Source organism: Phaenicophaeus curvirostris, chromosome 21 (assembly GCF_032191515.1).
Source record: "Phaenicophaeus curvirostris isolate KB17595 chromosome 21, BPBGC_Pcur_1.0, whole genome shotgun sequence".
Taxonomy (NCBI): Eukaryota; Metazoa; Chordata; class Aves; order Cuculiformes; family Cuculidae; genus Phaenicophaeus; species Phaenicophaeus curvirostris.
Window position 1 is genome coordinate 5,486,911 of NC_091412.1, and position 16,398 is coordinate 5,503,308.

General features: G+C 53.1%; 1 protein-coding gene across 8 annotated transcripts in view; it reads right to left on the minus strand.

The window, feature by feature from the left end:
• Positions 1 to 10,411, minus strand: part of RAP1GAP2 (RAP1 GTPase activating protein 2) — an 83,803-nt gene extending 73,392 nt beyond the window's left edge. For 5 of the 8 annotated variants that reach the window (XR_011338942.1, XM_069874212.1, XM_069874213.1 and 2 more), the window contains exons 1-2: positions 10,327 to 10,411; positions 7,109 to 7,225 (exon numbers count right to left, since the gene is read on the minus strand). Coding sequence is in view for 4 of the 8 variants with exons in the window: in XM_069874212.1 (XP_069730313.1) it covers positions 7,109 to 7,225; positions 10,327 to 10,376 (167 nt within the window). In the remaining 4 variants the exon portion in view is untranslated. Of the gene's footprint in view, positions 1 to 2,851; positions 3,060 to 7,108; positions 7,226 to 10,326 lie in introns of those variants that run through there. The other 3 variants (XM_069874220.1, XM_069874224.1, XM_069874219.1) reach the window with 3 other exon arrangements.
• Between the last annotated feature and the right edge of the window lie 5,987 nt (positions 10,412 to 16,398).

Below are 16,398 nucleotides of genomic sequence, written 5' to 3' on the forward strand. Positions count from 1 at the left end.
CCATAAATCTAATATACAGAGTTGCTTATTTTCTCATTTAGAGCTCCGTCTTGCTTGTGAGGGGATGAAATTCCCAAGAACAGCTGGGAAAGGGCTATTCAAGCACACAGATTATCTGCATGTCTGTTTTCCCCACCTCTTCCAACCATGTCAGGCTGAACATTAGGAAAAAATTTTCACAGAAAGGGTCATTGGGCACTGGAACAGGCTACCCAGGGAGGGGGTTGAGTCACCTTCCCTGGAGGTGTATAAGGGACAGGTGGATGAGGTGCTGAGGGATGTGGTTTAGTGTTTGATAGGAATGGTTGGACTCGATGATCCTGAGGGTCTTTTCCAACCTGGTGACTCTATGATTCTATGTCCCTTCCCATGCAAGATCAGTGCAAGGGAGGAGGTTTCAACGGAACAGCAGACACCTGTGTCCCCACACTGTGCCTCCCCTGAGGATCTACAAGATTTCTCTGAGCATCCATATGAAGCACACCCCCTGTGCCTTGCTCAGGATGCTCCAGAGACCCTGGCAGAGCAGGCACTGCTGCTCCAGGGTGCCTCATCCCATCCACGCCCAGGGGCAGCTCTGCAGGCAAGCAGACAGGCAGCTGGCCGTGCCCAGTGCCAGGTTCCTGGGCACCGTCACCATGGCTACCTGCACATCCACCACGCATCCCACTCTGCAGTCCCTCAGTCCCCAACTGCTCGGAGCAGCACGAGCCCATCGTTCATTTGCCCAGACACTGCAGGGGCTGGTGAAGAGAGGGGGCAAAACCCAAGAAGCCCCCATTCCTGCCCGTTTTTGCCCACAGACACACACACACACCCAGAGATGGGGGTGGCTGGTGCTGGCACGCAGCTAAACCAGAGGAACATGAGAGCGTTTGGCCCAGATCACAAAACAAGCACGGGAGGGGATGCGACTGCAGTCTAGGAAGAAATCGTGGCAAGACAGAAAAAGAACTGCTTCAACTGAAAACCAGGGCTGGCAAAACATGGGGGTGGAAGGAAAGCATCGCTATTGAGATAGACCTGAACATGCTTTGGCTGGAAATGAGGAGGTTTCTAATCTTTAATACAAACAGTCTGTGAAACAGTTTCCTAATAACACAAGGAAACAAAACCCTCACTGATGCTTAGCATGTTTATGAAGCCATTCAATGAGATGGTGACTGCAGTAGAAGGAAGCTGGGCTTGGCGAGCCAGCACGTGCCCTCACAGCCTCCTCTGACGGGGGCTGCTCCCCACAGCCCCCACACTGCCCCACTCCCCAGCCCCCCAGCAGCACACGGTTCAGCAGCAACTGCCTGAAGCCAAGATGTGCTGGCACAGGCTTAGATTTAGGCAGCAGTCAGGGCTGAGATCCAAGGCCAAACTTGGACATGGATCCATCCCAACACTGCAAAAAAATAGACACGCAGGATTTGGACTCAAGCTTTTCAAAACCCTTGCCAATAACACCTGTGTTTTTCCACCATTTGAGGGGAGAGGGGAGGATTGAAAGAGCTGGGAAAGATTCAAACCAGAATCAAGAAACAGCTCCTTCTGGTTTGGCACCCAACTTGGAGGCAGATGCTAACTCTAAGCAGGGATTCATCTACCCCCATGAAATTGGAAAGAGGTCTGGGGAGAATGAGCTGGTTTTAGCTCCTGGAAAAAATGTCTCTCCCTACTGTTGCTGCTCAAGTCTCGTTCCTGTTTCCACAGCAGCCGCTAATGACAACCAGAGCACCTGACTTCAGGTACATGATGAGTAACAGCAGCAGAGGGACTCTCTGAGCAGCCCCCAGGATCTTGTTACCATACACTGAGGGATGAAGAGGAAGGAAGGTTGATAAAACAAACATTAGCAAAGAAAAAAAGGCAGTTTTGCTGCTATGGTTATGGTGAGCTGCCCTTTAGGAGGCATCAGTCGCAGAGGGAGAAGGAGATGTCTGTTAAACCTGCTGTGGGGAAAGCAAAGCTGCTGGAAGGAATCACACTTCTTGTTGAATCTGAATTTAGACTTCTTGGCAAGTTTCCAATCCTCAATAAATTGCACCGTGTGGACAGATATTATGTCCCTTGTGCTACTAAAATAACAAGCAGTCTTAAACAAAAGAGCAGAGCCTGAGTATGCAGAAGATGAGGCAATAAGGCAGTACCTGGCAGGATCCATCTCATGTCCTGTACACACCAGGGATGCAGACGACATGCTCGCACAGCCCTTATCAGCTCCGCCGAGCTCGCACACTGGGTTACACCAGTTCTCTGCCCGCAGAGATGAGCGGGATGAAAAGAAACACTCTGCTCTGCTTTGTGAGCAGACATTATGCTGCTTCTCTGGCAGAGATAAGCTGTGATCTTCCTCAAGGAGAGAGGGGAGGAGGAATGCCCCACTAACAGGGCACTGGGTGCACAGAGGGGCTCAGAACAACCCCTTTGCAGAGCCAAATGCAAAAAAAGCTGGGGCTGCTCAGCCCAAGAGGCGCCCTGCGAAGGCAGGACCGCAGCCCCTCACTGCCTGGCCAGAGAGCCCCTGAGAGCGAGCACCGATACCATGAACCCCCCCAAAGCCATCACAGCAGAGCACGCAAAAGACCTTTGGAAGTTGCCTCCTTTGAATTATCAATAAATAAGCGCTGGCCATCACCACCCCGGTCCCACCGGCACACGGATCCCACGCTCCCTGTCCCCCAGCCCCAGCACACAAAGCCTGAAGTAGGCATCACACATTTAAATGCAAGCAGAGAAGCTGAGAACAGTAAAGCATTTCAACAATAGATCTTCTGGCTCTGCCGTACATTTGCATTCAGACAAGCCCATGCAGGGTAAAAACAATGACAAACATGGACTTAAATCTCTTCTGCTAAAGGCTTACCCTGGGTATTTATATTCCAGTCGGCACACGCTGTTGAAATACTGCTAGCTATTGTGCCTGCAGCTTAGATTTAGCGAGGCTGAAACGCATCTTACCTCGATGTCCTGGCTGGTCGCTGTGCGGAGCCAACAGCCGCTATGATGCCCAACGCGGGGCGGTGCAGCCTCGCAGCCCCGACGCAGCATCCCCACACCCAGCACTGCGCACCCCCAGCACCCCCAGAGGGGAGACACCGCCTGCAGCCCTGCCCTGCCCCGATCTCTCACCCCGCGCTGCTCAGGTGAAGTGCATCATTAAGCTGCAAAGTGGGATTGCATCCCTGGAGACAAGGGAAGGATGCACGGCTCAGGATGCAACAGACTCCTGGGCAAGGTTTATTCACCAGGGCAACTCTGGTAGCATTGCTGAAGCATTAAATCTTCCTGGGGCTTCCAGAGTGAAAGGGATGTTCTATGTTCTAGAGAAACGTAGAATCATTAAGGTTGGAAAAGACCTCTAAGATCACCCAATCCAACCATCAGCCCAACCCCACCGTGCCTACTAAACCATGTCCCAAAGTGCCACACCTACACAGTTTTTGAACCCCTCCAGGGATGGAGACTCCACCACCCTCCACCACTCTTCACGTAAAGATATTTTTCCTAATATCCAATCTAAACCTCCCCTGGAGCATCTTGAGGCCATTTCCTCTCTACAACTACCTGAAAGGAGGTTGTGGAGAGGAGGGTGCTGGGCTCTTCTCCCAAGTGACAGGGGACAGGACGAGAGGGAATGGCCTCAAGTTCCACCAGGGGAGGTTTAGGCTGGACATTAGGAAAAAATTCTTCACAGAAAGGGTCATTGGGCACTGGCAGAGGCTGCCCAGGGAGGGGGTTGAGTCACCTTCCCTGGAGGGGTTTAAGGGACGGGTGGACAAGGTGCTAAGGGACATGGTTTAGTGTTTGATCGGAATGGTTGGACTCGATGATCCGGTGGGTCTCTTCCAACCTGGTTATTCTATAATTCTATGATTCTATGATTCTATCCCTTGTTACTTGGGAGAAGAGACCAGCAGCCACCTTGCTATAACATCCTTAAATGAAGCAACCCTCTTTGGATTCAGTTTTGAAAGCAGACTTTAGCCTTACATGTGAGCCCCTTCATCTATTACAGCTGAGTTAAAGACAGACTAGGATGGCACAAGAAGAGCTTCTGGACCAAAATCTGGATCCACTGGAAGGAATGGCAAAATCTCCATTCCCACTACCATCCTTTCCAGCTCACAGTGCATCTACCCCCGCCCCACTCTCCTGTCACCCAGCAGAGCCCAAAGGACGAGCCTGGACCAGTCATCACAGACTGCACGGCTTTTATCTCAGTGGTTTCTAGAGAGATTCAGTGAAATCAGTGCCATTCCCTTTTTTAGCAGCACTGAAACCTGTTTAACAGCACTAAACATCAACGTAGAGGGATTTCAGCTACCGAAGGCACTCGGGGCTGAGCTGGGCAGCCCACTGCTGCTCCCAAACCAGCTGCCTGGTCCCTGCCAGAGCTGCACACACAGCTTGGCCAGGCCAGAGCTTGCATGAGGTGACCAACAGCCCCACAACTTTGTAAAGTCATCAAACACACGCACCCAGATTTGCTCTGTGTTGCAGCCACAGGCACTGCGTTGCTCCCCAGTTTCTGGGCCCAGCTGCCACAAGCCTTCCCAAGTCAAAGGAGAGCCTCATCCCAGCCAAAGGAGCTCTGCCACCAACAGCATGTCTGCTGCTTCCAAATCATAGAATCACTAGGTTGGAAAAGACCTTTGAGATCATCAAGTCCAACCGTACGTGTCCTAAACCATATCCCTAAGCACCTGTCTTTTAAATCCCTCCAGGGATGGCAACTCAACCACCTCCCTGGGCAGCTTGTCTGTGGGACCAGGGCAAAACCAAGAGCTGTGTGAAAAGCCATAGGAAACAGAACCCATGCTCACATCCCTCTATAAAGCACTGCTCAAGTGCTGCCCGTGACAACAATAATGTGTATAAAGGAAAGGAAAGGAGGAATTTCTTCACTACAAGAGTGGCGAGGCCCTGGAACAGGTTGCCCAGAGAAGCTGTGGTTGCCCCATCACTGGAGATGTTCAAGGCCAGGTTGGATGGGCTGTGGGCAGCCTGACCTAGTGGGAGGTGTCCCTGCCCATGGCTGGGGACATAGAATTAAATGTTCTTTAAGTTCCCTTCCAATCCAAACTATTCTATGAAATAATAAAAATAATGCAACACACCTGTAACCTCGATGCCTCCAGCAAATCAACCATCCTCTTGCTCAGCTGTGTCACCACCATTATGCAAAGAAAACGCAGCAAGTGCAACATAGAGACTGATCCGATTAATGTGACAGACAAATAATGTCACAGTCTGAAATGCCACAGTATCCCAGTGTCAGATTGTCACCCCAGGCACTAAAACATCCCCTGGCCAAAGCTTCGGCAGCAGCGCTTTGCGGCAGAGACAAGCATCGATGCTGGAGGTGAGCACAACCCTGTCTCTTGCCCACCAGCCAGGCCAGGAGGCTACGGAATGTTTTGCCACTGCCAGTAATGAAGGGTTTAAAGACAGCAACACATACCCAGTGCAGCCTCCTCCTAACTCCTGTCCCGCAGAGCAGCTGCTGAAGCAAAGAGCTCTGCTCCCTGGCTGCAGGCACTGCCTGAGCAGGCTGCTTTCTTGCCTGCTTGCAGAGTTGGCCATTAGGCTAAGCCAAGACTTGCTGAGCTAGTGTGCCTCCCCAGGTGACAGCTGAAACCAGAGTAAAGATTTTATTCCCTTAAGAGGGATGCAGGCACCACTCAGAATTGCCCACCGATGTCCCACACGCTCTATCAGACTTCTCCAGGTAACTTCCCAGCCCACTGGGAAATGAAACATCCAGTGGACTTAACCCAAATAATACTTAGCAGTAATGATAAATGATATCCCTGGAGGTGTTCAAGGCCAGGCTGGATGGGGCTTGGGCAGCCTGATCCAGTGGGAGGTGTCCCTGCCCATGGCAGGGGGCGTTGGAACTGGAGGATCTTTAAGGTCCCTTCCAACCCAAACTATTCGATGATTCCACGACATTACACACATTTAAGTTCCACATGGCACATGATATACATGCATGAGGAGCAAGATTCATGCAGCTTTTGACAGAAGATCACAAAAAAAAATAGTTAAAATCTATTATCATCATGGTAACTTCAGTTTTTGGAAAGCTGCTCTGGAGGCAAGATAAGGAACAGCTTCTTTGGGAAGCAGCCAGCACAGCACAGCTCCCACTGAGGAAAGTGGGGCACCTCCCTCCTGCTCCTAGAAATCTCTTCAAGGTGTGGACATCACCTCCCCTCCCAACCCAGCCTTGGGGCTCAGCAGTACCATCCTTTCGGAGATCACCCGCAGCCCTTTCCATCCTGGGCAGAGGCTCAGTCCAACACCCCCTCCCTCTGTCCCTCTGATACAGCAATTCCAGGGAGATAAATACTTCAGGGTTTTAAGGGCTCTCAGAGCAAAACTGCTGCTGAAACGAAGAGGGAAAAGCTTTTAGTCGCGCTGCCACCCGGGGACTTGGGGTGCTGCAGTGCTCTTAACAGGCTGGAAAACAGACACTGCGCTCTACGTGTCTTGAGGCCCTCAAGGCTTTTATGTTAATGGTGTTTTATCATCAAATCCTGGGATCCAAACTGACAGCGATGCATATGCATCAGCAGGGAGAGCCACAGCACATGCCCTGGACACGGCTCCAAGACATGTTCTCAACGAGCTGTGAAGGGGAAGGTTTAAGCACTGAACAGAATTGGGGTATCAGAACAGATATTTTGCAGAAATCTCTTACAGCTGAGCTATCTGCAGCCCCTGGCTCCCAATTTGGCTTTTAAGCAAACTCCACGCGTGCATAAAGCAGGTCCCCCAAAGGTTGTGTGCTTGACCAAAAGCAAGAGAAGTTAAAAATAAAAGTCTGGGGCAGTCAGCAATTTGTCCTTTGCACTGCTTTAAACCAGAGAGGTGCTTGCCTGATGTTTGCAGCTCCCAGCTGTGATTGCTGTGCCTGGAACCTTAAAGCAAGACCCAAGATGCTCAGATATCCACAGGGCTCCAGTTATAGGCTGAGGCTCAAGAGACCCATGTCAAAACCACAAGTGCTTATGACATGAGGATGAGAGAGGTCCCAGCAGCGCGAGAGGCTGCTGGTGGCACTGGCAAAGGACACACCAGTGCTCACCACGGTCCTGCACCCACCGACCCCCCTTACCTGCTGGGTGAGCCCAGGTCTGCCCGGCTGACGATGCGGTGCTGATGGGGCGAGTACAGCCACTGGAAAGCTGTCAGCGTCCTCTCCTCGATCCGAAACCGGCCTTCTCTCACGTACCTAAAAATAACAGCGAGAAAGGCTGAAATATTTATTAGCACGGGATTGTGGAGAGGGAGCTGCAGGACGCAGATAGCGGCTGGCTCAGCAGCGCTGCTCAGAGTCTGACAGTACTGCTAACACAGTCCTCAGAGGGAGCAGCAAAACACGATCACAGCCCTGTACATCTGCATCCCTGAGCCATCCCTGTCCTCCCCTGCCCATCAGGGGAGGCTCCAAGACGTTCAAGGCTTTGGGTGGGATGGAGCACCCCATCACTACCCCCCAGGATTGCAGAAAGCAGTCGCAGCTCCCCAGCAGGCAGGTGCAGAGAGGAGACTTGCAGAGAGCATCATAGGATCATAGAATAGAATAACCAGGTTGGAAGAAATCCATCACATCATCGAGTCCAACCATTCCTATCAAACACCACACCATGTCCCTCAGCACCTTGTCCACCCGTCCCTTAAACCCCTCCAGGGAAGGTGACTCAACCACCACCCTGGGCAGCCTCTGCCAGTGCCCAATGACTCTTTCTGTGAAAAATTTTTTCCTAATGTCCAGCCTAAACTACCCCTGGCGGAGCTTGAGGCCATTCCCTCTCGTCCGGTTCCCTGTCACTTGGGAGAAGAAGCCATCACACTCCTCTCCACAACCTCCTTTCAGGTAGTTATCGGACCCCCCAGGCCAGACCCACATGCACTCATAGCCCCCACAGGCAGAGAAGCAAAGAGCCAACATTGCCAAAGCAGCACAGGACATTTCAGTGTAAACCCCAGGAGGCAGAGATACAACACTCTCTGGCTCAGCATCATCACCGTGGGCCACCACCCGCCTCACACAGCTCCTGTGTGGTCACTCCTGCCTTAACCCCAGCATTATCACTGGCCCCAAGGCCAGGACAATGCCTCTCTAACTTTATTTCAAATGTCATGCCAGATGTTGAGGTTTATTAAGCAATATTTGGAGAACAGGCCTTATGAGGAACGGCTGAGAGAGCTGGGGGTGCTTAGCCTGGAGAAGAGGAGGCTGAGGGGAGACCTCATTGCTCTCTACAACTACCTGGAAGGAGGTTGTGGAGAGGAGGGATCTGGGCTCTTCTCCCAAGTGACAGGGGACAGGACGAGAGAGAATGGCCTCAAGCTCCACCAGGGGAGGTTTAGGCTGGACATTAGGAAAAAATGTTTCACAGAAAGGGTCATTGGGCACTGGCAGAGGCTGCCCAGGGAGGGGCTTGAGTCACCTTCCCTGGAGGGGTTTAAGGGACGAGTGGACGAGGTGCTGAGGGACATGGGTTAGTGTTTGATAGGAATGGTTGAACTCAATGATCCAGTGGGTCTCTTCCCACCTGGTTATTCTATGATTCTATGATTCAAGTGATGAATGGATGGGTTTTATTTTGATTAGAGAAGTACAGGTTCCCTGTTCCATGAGCAAAATGTCTGTAACAGCAATTTTTTTCATCACTTAGAAAACAATTTTGCTGCCTGCCTCCATCCCAACAACAAGCTGCACTTCACACACTCTCCTCTGAACATGAAATTTCATCACCAAGCAATTAATTATTTACAGCCCCTGTAGTACTGGTTGGAAACACATGCACGCAGAGCTGCAGCATCCATGAACCCCAGGCAGGGCCAGGATGAGCTCACGGTTTGCTTCCCAGCATGTGGATGCTCCAGGCAGCGCGTTCCCACCATTGACCACAGCGATCTGGCTGTGCTGCCTGGATGGGGCCAATGGGATTAACCACAGTACCGTGGGCTCCCCGATGCCACCTCGCAGCCCCAACAAGGGTCGTGGCTGGATGCATTTGCTGCTGCTGGGCTCTGCCACCTGCTCAGACTCAGCCAGCCCAGGGCTGCGGGGTCCTGCTGAAACCAAGGGCAAAAACAGCACAGGAGTTGGGACCTACTGCTCTCAGCAAAAGGAAACCTAAAAGCCTCCATGAGTGTCCCCAGCACAGGCTGACCTGCTAATTTTTATAAGCAACCAAGCACGGTGCAGTCCCAGTGGGTCCCCTGAGGCTCTTGTACATGATAATATTGCACAAAGTAGTGGCAGGCAAACCACAAAGTCTTTTGGGAAGAAAAAGACAGAGGGAGGTAGCGGGGACGGCAGAATGGCCACTGTAAGGGTTTGGGGGCCAGTGAAAGAATAAAAGCACCCAAAGCTGCTAAGGAGGGAAAATAAAGAAAGGAAGGGGATGAGGGGGTGGGAAGTTTAGAGCAGTTCAATGATGATTTTTACTCCGGCTGTTCATGCAGGTTTGCATGGATCCCACCCACACCTGGAAGCCCCAGCACCCAGCCTTGCTCCGCTCCCTGCCCAGCATCGCAGCTCTGGGATGTGGGACAAACCCTGGGCCCCGTCCCAGCTCTTACATCAGCAGCACCGCACTGTAACTGGAGTCACCCCAGTCACAGCCTGGCATCGCTACAGCGCCATGCTCAAAAGTCACACGCTTTGGACGTCACGAGCTACACAATTACAAATTTTAAAAAAAAAAAAAATTACAGAGAAGGCTTGTTTCCAATGTCAGCCTGTCCCAGCTGCTTTGGTCACTGCAATTGCCCTGTCCCCAGCAGAATGATGGGGGTCCCCACATGCCAAACCCCGGGGAAGCCTCAGCAACCCTCTCCCCTACGATAACAGCCAGGAAAACCCCAGAGCATCCCCTCCGTGTCCCAGGGACTCCCCAGTGGCAGGTGCCAGCCCCAAGCTTGCTGCGGACCAGGACATCTCTGGTGCAGGGAAGGGCTAATTCCTAGCAGCAGGATCTCGCTTTGGGATCCGACTCTTCCAGCCCTGCAGGACCCCAAACGCCAGAGGACCCAGCTGCACCCCCAAACCCCCCTCTCACAGCCCAGGGATGCGTGTCCCCGGTGATGGAGACGCCATCCCCACCGTGACCCCCCACCACAACCTCCCCCTCGGACCACGCCGCGACCCTCCGAGTCCCCGGGGTGCCAGGGCTTTGTCCTTCCTCCCCCACATCCCCCCCGGAGCCCTTCCCCAGCCGGGATTCCCTTATTTACCGGGTCGGGATTCCCCCCGCCTAGGAGCATCGCGCTCCCAAAGCCGGGACCCCCCTGGCACCCCCCACCCCGCGGGGCACTCACCAGCGCACCAGCTCCCAGCGCCGCTCCCCCGCCGCCTTCCCCGAGGCCATGCCGGGACCGGGAGCGCTGCCGCAGGGCCGGGGGGTGGGGGAGCCGGGGAGCCCCCACCGCCCGCCGGGAGCGGCTGGAGAGCGGGGATGCAGCGTGGGAACGGGCGGGGACCGAGCGGCTGCTGCGCGGCCGCCGCCGCCTCCTCCGGCCCCGGGGGAGCCCGGGGGGGGGGGTCACCTCCCCCCTGCCCCGTTATGTAAAGCCTTATGCCACGCCCGCTGCCCCCCGGGACAGACCCCGAGGGCCACGGCACAGCCCGCAGGGTTGCACGCTCGGCAAACCCCGCTGGAGGAGAGGGGCATCCCTCCCTTCAGCTGCATCCCTCCCTTCATCAGCTGCATCCCACCCATCAGCTGCATCCCCGCCGGGAAAGGCGCTCGGTTCCCCAAGCTTCTGAGACCTAGGAGCGTGTCTGAGCCGAGCACCACAAAGTCATAGAATGGTTTGGGTTGGAAAAGACCTCAAAGCCCACCCAGTCCCACCCCCGCCATGGGCAAGGACACCTCCCACTGCATCAGGGGCTCCAAGCCCCATCCAGCCTGGCCCTGGACACCTCCAGGGATGGGGCAGCCACCGCTGCTCTGGGTTAATACCTCACCATGAAGGATTTCTTCCTAATGTCTAGTCTAAATCTTCCCCCTTACAATTTAAAGCCATTGCCCCTCGTCTTATCACTCCTTTCCTTTATATAAAGTCACTTCCCAGCTTTCCTGTAGTCCCTTTTAGGGCTGGAAGCTGCTCTAAGGTCTCTCCAGAGCCTTCTCGACTCCAGGCTAAACAACCCAGATTCTCCCACACTGTCTTCATAGCAGAGGTGCTCCAGCCATCTGACCATCTTCATAGCCCTCCTCTGGACCCCTACCAGCAGTTCCATATCCTTCTTACTTTGGGGATTCCAGAACTGGACACAATTCTCCGGGGAACTAAACACAAACCCAGGCTCCTGCCAGCCAGTTCCCCACCCCAAACACACCAGCCCTTGCAGCAGTGCAGGTCAGGGGGCTGGCGCCCACTCCTCCACCACCAATTCTGCTGCCAGCCCTTGCTCACCCTTGAAAACAAACAACCCAGCTCACCTGTGTGAGGTGCAGCAACATGGAGCTGAAAATTATTCTCCCATAGATTCAAAGCCAAAACCTCACTCGGAGCTGCAGGGTGTGTTCGGGTGTGGACAGCCTGTAGCACTCGGGAGACAGACTGGGATTGTATCTAGAAGTTATTTCAGGGAGCTTCAAACCACACAAAAAGCTGTTTCTCAAAAAAGTTATGTTGTGGTCCTAAATCCTGACTTTTCTGATCTTTGAGAATTAAACAGAATCACGGGGTCTTTTAGGTTGGAAAAGACTTTCGAGATCATCAAGTCTAACCGTAAACCTCACGCTGCCAACTCCACCACTACATCATGTCGCTGAGCACCACACCTACACCTCTTTCAAGTGCTTCCAGGGATGGCAACACAACCACTTCCCTAGGCAGCCCCTTCTGATGCTTGACAGCACTTTCTGGGAAATAATGTTTAGCCTGGAGAAGAGGAGGCTGAGAGGAGACTTCATTGCTCTCTACAACTACCTGGAAGGAGGTTGTGGAGAGGAGGGGCCTGGCCTCTTCTCCCATGTGACAGGACAAGAGGGAATGGCCTCAAGCCCTGCCAGGGGAGGTTCAGGCTGGTCATTAGGAAAAAAATTTTCACAGAAAGGGTCATTGGGCACTGGCAGAGGCTGCCCAGGGAGGGGGTTGAGTCACCTTCCCTGGAGGGGTTTAAGGGACGGGTGGATGAGGTGCTGAGGGACATGGGTTAGTGATTGGTGAGAATGGTTGGACTCGATGATCCAGTGGGTCTTTTCCAACCTGGTGATTCTATGATTCTAATATCCAATATAAACCTCCCATGGTCCAACTTGAGGCTATTTCCTCTCATCCTATACCTGTTACTGAAGAAGCGAGATCAGCACCCACCTCACCACAACATCCTTTGAGGAAACTGTAGAGAGCAGTGAACTCTCCCCAACTTCATTTTATAACCCAGCAAACACAGGTGCTCTGGAGTTACTGGTGGTTTACAGAAGCTGAGGGCTGGAAGGAGATGACCTGCGCAGGGAGGCTGTGTCTATATGTGAGTTTGGCAGCTCACGCCACTGCATGGGGTGGTAGGATGGTCCTCAGCTGGATGCCTCAGCCAAAATTGCAACCAGAAAATTATTGATGTTGAAATCATCATATTTTAATAAGCCAGGCAGCAAGTGAGCTCACCTTTCAGTGAGTCTCTGTTATCAGTTGTCTGCAGCCATCAGGCACCAGCTCTGTGTTGCTCACAGTCAAATTTGAAGACGAGGGCAGATAAAAATCCAATCCTTGCTCTGCAGAGTCTGATGGCTGTGCCAAATTTCACTCTCCTAAACGCAGAGAGTCTTAGGGCTGAGGGATGAATCTCCAGTCCTTGCAGGAGGTCACGGATGGGAAGTAGTGATAGGACCCTGCAGGGATGTGGGACCAGAGGAGAGGGCGCAGGAGAAGCCCAAGCTCTCCCTTCTGCTCCTGGAGCCTGGAAACTGACCCACCCTTGTATAAGCACACATGTTTTTGCTGCCTTGTAAGAACAAAAAACAATTTTTATATTCATAAAAACTGGAAAAAAGCTCTAAAATAATGAGGAATTTTAAAACTTTGTTCACAAAATACACATGCTAACGTATCTGGTATTTTTCACGTGATCCTTCGCACTGCCAGCACAGATCCCGGCTGAGCCCTCCCTGCAGTCAGACAGGCAGAGCAACAGCTCTTTGAAGCAGGATAAACTGTGTTGCTTAGCTCAAGCAAATATCCTTGCAAGTCCAATATTTTAAAATCCCTGGGGAAATTTTAAGCTAATGTTAAATTTATCAAAACCCTCTAGCTTTTAGCCCTCCGTCACTTTAAGGAGCTTCTTATTAGCTTCTTCAAAGCAATTAGAAGATACACACACATTAGAGTTTAATTAGGTTGAAAAACAGTATTTGAGGCAAAGTTAAACTAATTTTTAAATTAAATGCAAAAATTCCCCTAATAAATAACTTGGGGCGTGGAAGGGAAAGCAGTGGCCTGAAACCAATCCTTGTGGTTGGCCTAGAAGGGTACTGGATGAGGGTTTAATTCAGCAACACCGAGATGCAGCTTCTCTTGGGAAGTGGCTGTTTTATCATGTCAGTCACCTCTGATGTGACCTGGCACAAGGTGTTTAACCACAGACAGACACATGCACACAGACACACAGACACACAGACACATGCACGCAGACACACAGACACACACATGCAGGCACACACACAGACAAGCAGACACACACAGAAACACAGAGACACACAGACACATGCAGGCAGACATGCAGACACACACAGACAGATGTAGACAGACAGACACAGGCAGACAGACACACAGATGCAGACACAGGCAGACAGATGCAGACAGACAGACGCAGACAGGCAGACAGATACACAGACACACATGGACATGCAGACACACAGATGCAGACACACAGACAAATGCAGACAGACAGACACAGGCATACAGACACACAGACATGCAGACACACAGATGCAGACACAGGCAGACAGATGCAGACAGACAGACACAGGCATGCAGACACACAGACATGCAGACACACAGACATGCAGACACACAGATGCAGACACAGGCAGACAGACAGACGTGCAGACACAGATGCAGATGCACACAGACAGACACAGGCAGACATGCAGACACAGATGAAGACAGACAGACAGACATGCAGACGGACAGGCAGGCACAGACAGGCAGACAGAAAGACAGACATGCAGACACAGACAGGCAGACAGACAGACATGCAGACAGACAGGCAGACACAGACAGGCAGACAGAAAGACAGACATGCAGACAGACAGGCAGACAGACAGGCAGACACAGACAGGCAGACACAGACAGACATGCAGACATAGATTCAGACATAAACACGCAGCTACACACAGACGTACACATGCAGACACACAGACATGCAGACACAGATGCAGACACACAGACAGACAGACATGCAGGCAGACACAGGCAGACAGTCAGACAGGTGCAGACACACAGACACAACTGCACACAGACACACACATGCGGACATACGGACACACAGACACAGATGCAGACACACACAGACAGGCAGACACGCAGATGCAGATGCACACAGACAGACATGCAGACAGACAGCTGCACACAGACAGACACAGATGGACAGACAGTTGCACACAGACACACGGATGCAGACACAAACACACAGCTGCTCACAGACACACAGATGCAGACACACAGACACGCAGACGCAGACATACGGACACACGGATGTGGACACACAGACATGCAGATGCAGACACGCTGACACAGCTGCACACAGACACACAGATGCAGGCAGACAGACAGACACACAGCCGCTCACAGACACACATATGTGGACACACAGACACGCAGATGCGGACACACAGACGTGCAGATGCAGACACACGGACACACGGACACACAGACACACAGATGCAGACACACAGACACGCAGATGCAGACACACAGACACACTGACATGCAGATACGGACACACAGACACGCAGATGCGGACACACGGACACACTGACACACAGACACGCAGATGCGGACACACAGACACGCAGATACAGACACACAGACACACTGACATGCAGATACGGACACACAGACATGCAGATGCGGACACATGGACACACTGACACACAGACACGCAGATGCGGACACACAGACACGCAGATACGGACACACAGACACGCAGATGCGGACGCAAAGACACACAGATGCAGACACACGGACACACAGATGCAGACGCACAGACACACAGATGCAGACATACGGACACACACACGCAGATGCAACACAGACACGCAGATGCGAACACACAGACACGCTGATGCAGACACATGGATGCACAGACACACGGATGCAGACACACAGACACAGATGCAGACACACAGACACAGGGACACAGGGACACACAGACACACAGGTGCAGACACACGGACACACGGACACACGCCGCCGGAGCCGGCAGGGGTCAGTGTGGGTGCGGAGCTGCAGCCCCTGCGGGCTCCGCCGTCCTGTGTCCGGGGCCGCTCCCAGCCGAGCTCCTCAGCATCCACCTTCAGGAGGGACCCTCGGCTGCTGCCGGACCCGAGCCCCGCGGGGACCCCCCCCAACAGCGCCTGCTGCACCCCTGGGTCACAGCAAGGGGGGATAACTGTGATCCCCACCCCCCCTTCAGTGCCTGCTGCACCCCTGGGTCACAGCAAGGGGGGATAACTGTGATCCCCCCCACTCCAGCTCCTGCTGCACCCCTGGATGACGGCAAAAAAGGCTGTCTCTGAATCCAATGCTTTATCACCCGCTGCACCCCTGGATCACAGCAAGGGGGGATATCTGTGATCCCCCCACTCCAGCACTTGCTGCACCCCTGGGGTCACAGCAAGGGGGGATATCTATGATCCCCACACTCCAGAGCCTGCTGCACCCCTGGGTCACAGCAAGCAGGGGATACCTGTGATCCCCCCCTCCTTCAGCGCCTGCAGCGCCTGCTGTCGGTACCCCCTGTCAGGTGGCGCTGGGGTTGGGTGACTCCCAGCTGGGGTACAAAGGGGAGGCACGGGCTGGCTCTGCCCAACAGCCTCAAGAGCGCAGTCACACCCCTGGGCTGGCAGCAGGGACCCCACAACTCCTCCTGAGGCTGAAACAGGCATTCCTGATGCTTTCGACTCATTGTATTGATCACAAACCACCTCAGACCCCTTGGAGAAGCAAGTTCCATCTCTCAGAGCAAGGGGGGAGTGGGGAAGGGGCAGAGTGGAACTGCGGTGCAGGGCATCCCTGTTGCTGGAGGCATTAGCTAAGGGAGTGCCAGGTCGCATCCCAGTCAAAAAAAGCTGAAAGCAACTCTCAGAGCAAAAAGCTGCTGGTGAGTCCAGTTCGCTGTGGAACGGTGAGTGCAAGCAAGAGAGGTGATGGGAAATA